Raw genomic sequence first — 2,325 nt, forward strand, 5'->3', positions numbered from 1 at the left:
CCAACGCACACACACCATCAAGCGTTCTAGCCACCATGCAAGCGGTGAGGCCGGCGGCGAGGGAGGAGGCGGTGGAGCAGCTGCATGCGCAGGACATGGGGGAGTCGGAGGCGCAGGAGGTCAGGGAGGTGGTGAAGGCGGTGGAGGAGGAGACGCCTGAGGAGAAGGAGGTGGCGGTGGTGGGAGAGCAGAAAGCTGCCCATGCCGAGGTGGAAGCCGAGGAGATGGAGGTGGAGGCGGATATCGAGGCTGAGGCTGGGGTGTCAGCCAAGAAGAATCGGATCCAGGTGTCCACCAACAAGAAGCCGCTTTACTTCTACGTTAACCTCGCCAAGGTATGCCTTATCCAAATCAACTGATTTGGAACAGAACTAGGATAGTTCTTTTATATTTCCATGCAAAAATGGGTAATTTTTTATGGAACCTCGTCACGGGGCGGAGAGCTCCCACAATTGCATTATGAAGAGGAGAGTTGATATTATTAGTGAGAGAAATTGGATTCAAAACCCATACACATCTCCTTTATGTAAGAAAAACTGAGTGAAAACCAAATACAAACACGAAAGACAAAAAACACTCGAGCTTGGGGCTAGGATTAAGACGAACACACACATACTCCCAACATCACGGAACATCTTGTGAGCCAGACACAAGAACGCCAAGGCCCAAAACCACCAGAGGCAACTCATGAGCAACCTTTTTTGGTTCACATTAACAATGGGTCGTGTTGCAGTCAAATGCTTATATTTTCATAGTTTAGAAAATGGCCAATCAATGACCTTGCATACAATGGACAATATAATGAAATTGGTTAATATCAGGCAACTGAATAATAAAGTTAAGAATAATAGAATGAAACTAATGATATCAATGAACACAAAACCTCGGTAACTATCATTTTTCTTTTACAATATATGGACAATAGGCCAAGGATATATTTTGCTAGTTTACTTCTTGGCATTGAAATTTCATGAATCTTTTGTTCTAAAGGGACCGAATTAGCATGCTATTTCTCTCATTCGTAAGACTGTTGGTTGCAGAGGTACATGCAGAACTATGATGAGGTTGAACTCTCTGCTTTGGGGATGGGTAACGAATGCTTACTCACCTTGCCTTTTACTGCTTGATGTTTTCGTTAATCTTCATTGTTGGCTATGTATTTCTAAGCCAATTTTTGTTCCAGCCATTGGCACTGTTGTGACTGTATCGGAAATCCTAAAGAACAATGGCTTGGCCACAGAAAAGAGTAAGCCGCATAATTGTTGTATATGGTCTAAATAATCAAACTTATCCTCATATAATAATAGTAAATTACACTTCAATTTTTCAATGTTTTTGTTCCTCTCCCCTTCCAGAGATCCTGACATCAACAATTGGCACCAAAGATGAGTCAAAGGGGCGACTCGTCCGTAAAGCCAAGGCAAGATGCCTTGACTTTACATGTCTCATGACTAGTGAAAATTGATTTGTGACATGAATCCATGCATAAAACCTTCATTATCTATTGTTGTCATTTGTTTCAGATTGAGATCTTGTTGTGTAAATCAGAGAACTTCAATAGCATCATGTCCAACAAAAAGTCACACAAGTCTGTTGACGATGAGATGAAGGTCTGATAATTCTTGAGAAAAGGTAGATACCACTATGCTTGGGATGGTGAGAGGCAGCACGAACGTTGATTCAGTAGTAATTAGGGTACCTTAGTCCTAGTTAAGGAGGGATGGATCATATCTTTGCAAGTGCATTCAACTAAGATGTGTCTCGTCTCCCCTTAATTGTTACTCTAGTGTTCCAGCTCAAATCTGCAAAAATGCAACTCCTTACAACTAGTTGCATCCGTATGAGATGATGATGAAATGTACTTAGAATTCTTGCTGTAGGCTGGAGATAGTATTCTAAGAGCACCTTACTTTTCAGTGTGTTGTACCTTTTGTGCATGTAACGAAGCATTTGGACATGCAAATCAGTACTATGATCAATTGTTGTAATGTTTTCAAAGTTGTACTTGCAAATGATGGTTTGATGGTTTTTCCTTACTTATCCGTACTAGAAAAAAAATGTTCGTCTAGTCCAAAAGCTTTTCGATTTATTTGTTTTTACCATCCGCCATGCATTATTATTTTTAATGGATCATACTATGTAGCGATGCCACATCATGGTCTTACGTTGCAGCACGCACTCTATATATTCTCTCAAAGGAATGAGCTGCGAAAAGGTAGAAAGCTGTTGAGAAAATTCGCTAGCACCACATGCATCTAAATCAAGGCTAATGCATGCTCCCAACTACTCGCACATTGGATTCTAGCTATGCATGGCTAGTAAATG

The 2,325-nt window shown here is 41.3% G+C and overlaps 1 protein-coding gene across 1 annotated transcript; it reads left to right on the forward strand.

Annotated features, from left to right (window-relative positions):
* On the forward strand, positions 1-1,998 carry LOC119282017 (uncharacterized protein At2g34160-like). The gene is made up of 5 exons (XM_037562390.1): positions 1-335; positions 1,041-1,089; positions 1,184-1,246; positions 1,356-1,420; positions 1,524-1,998. The coding sequence occupies exons 1-5, from the start codon at positions 36-38 to the stop codon at positions 1,614-1,616; spliced, it is 570 nt and encodes a 189-aa protein (XP_037418287.1). The 5' UTR covers positions 1-35; the 3' UTR covers positions 1,617-1,998.
* Positions 1,999-2,325: the final 327 nt, after the last annotated feature.

This window comes from Triticum dicoccoides, chromosome 3B (assembly GCF_002162155.2).
Source record: "Triticum dicoccoides isolate Atlit2015 ecotype Zavitan chromosome 3B, WEW_v2.0, whole genome shotgun sequence".
In the NCBI taxonomy this organism is placed as follows: domain Eukaryota; kingdom Viridiplantae; phylum Streptophyta; class Magnoliopsida; order Poales; family Poaceae; genus Triticum; species Triticum dicoccoides.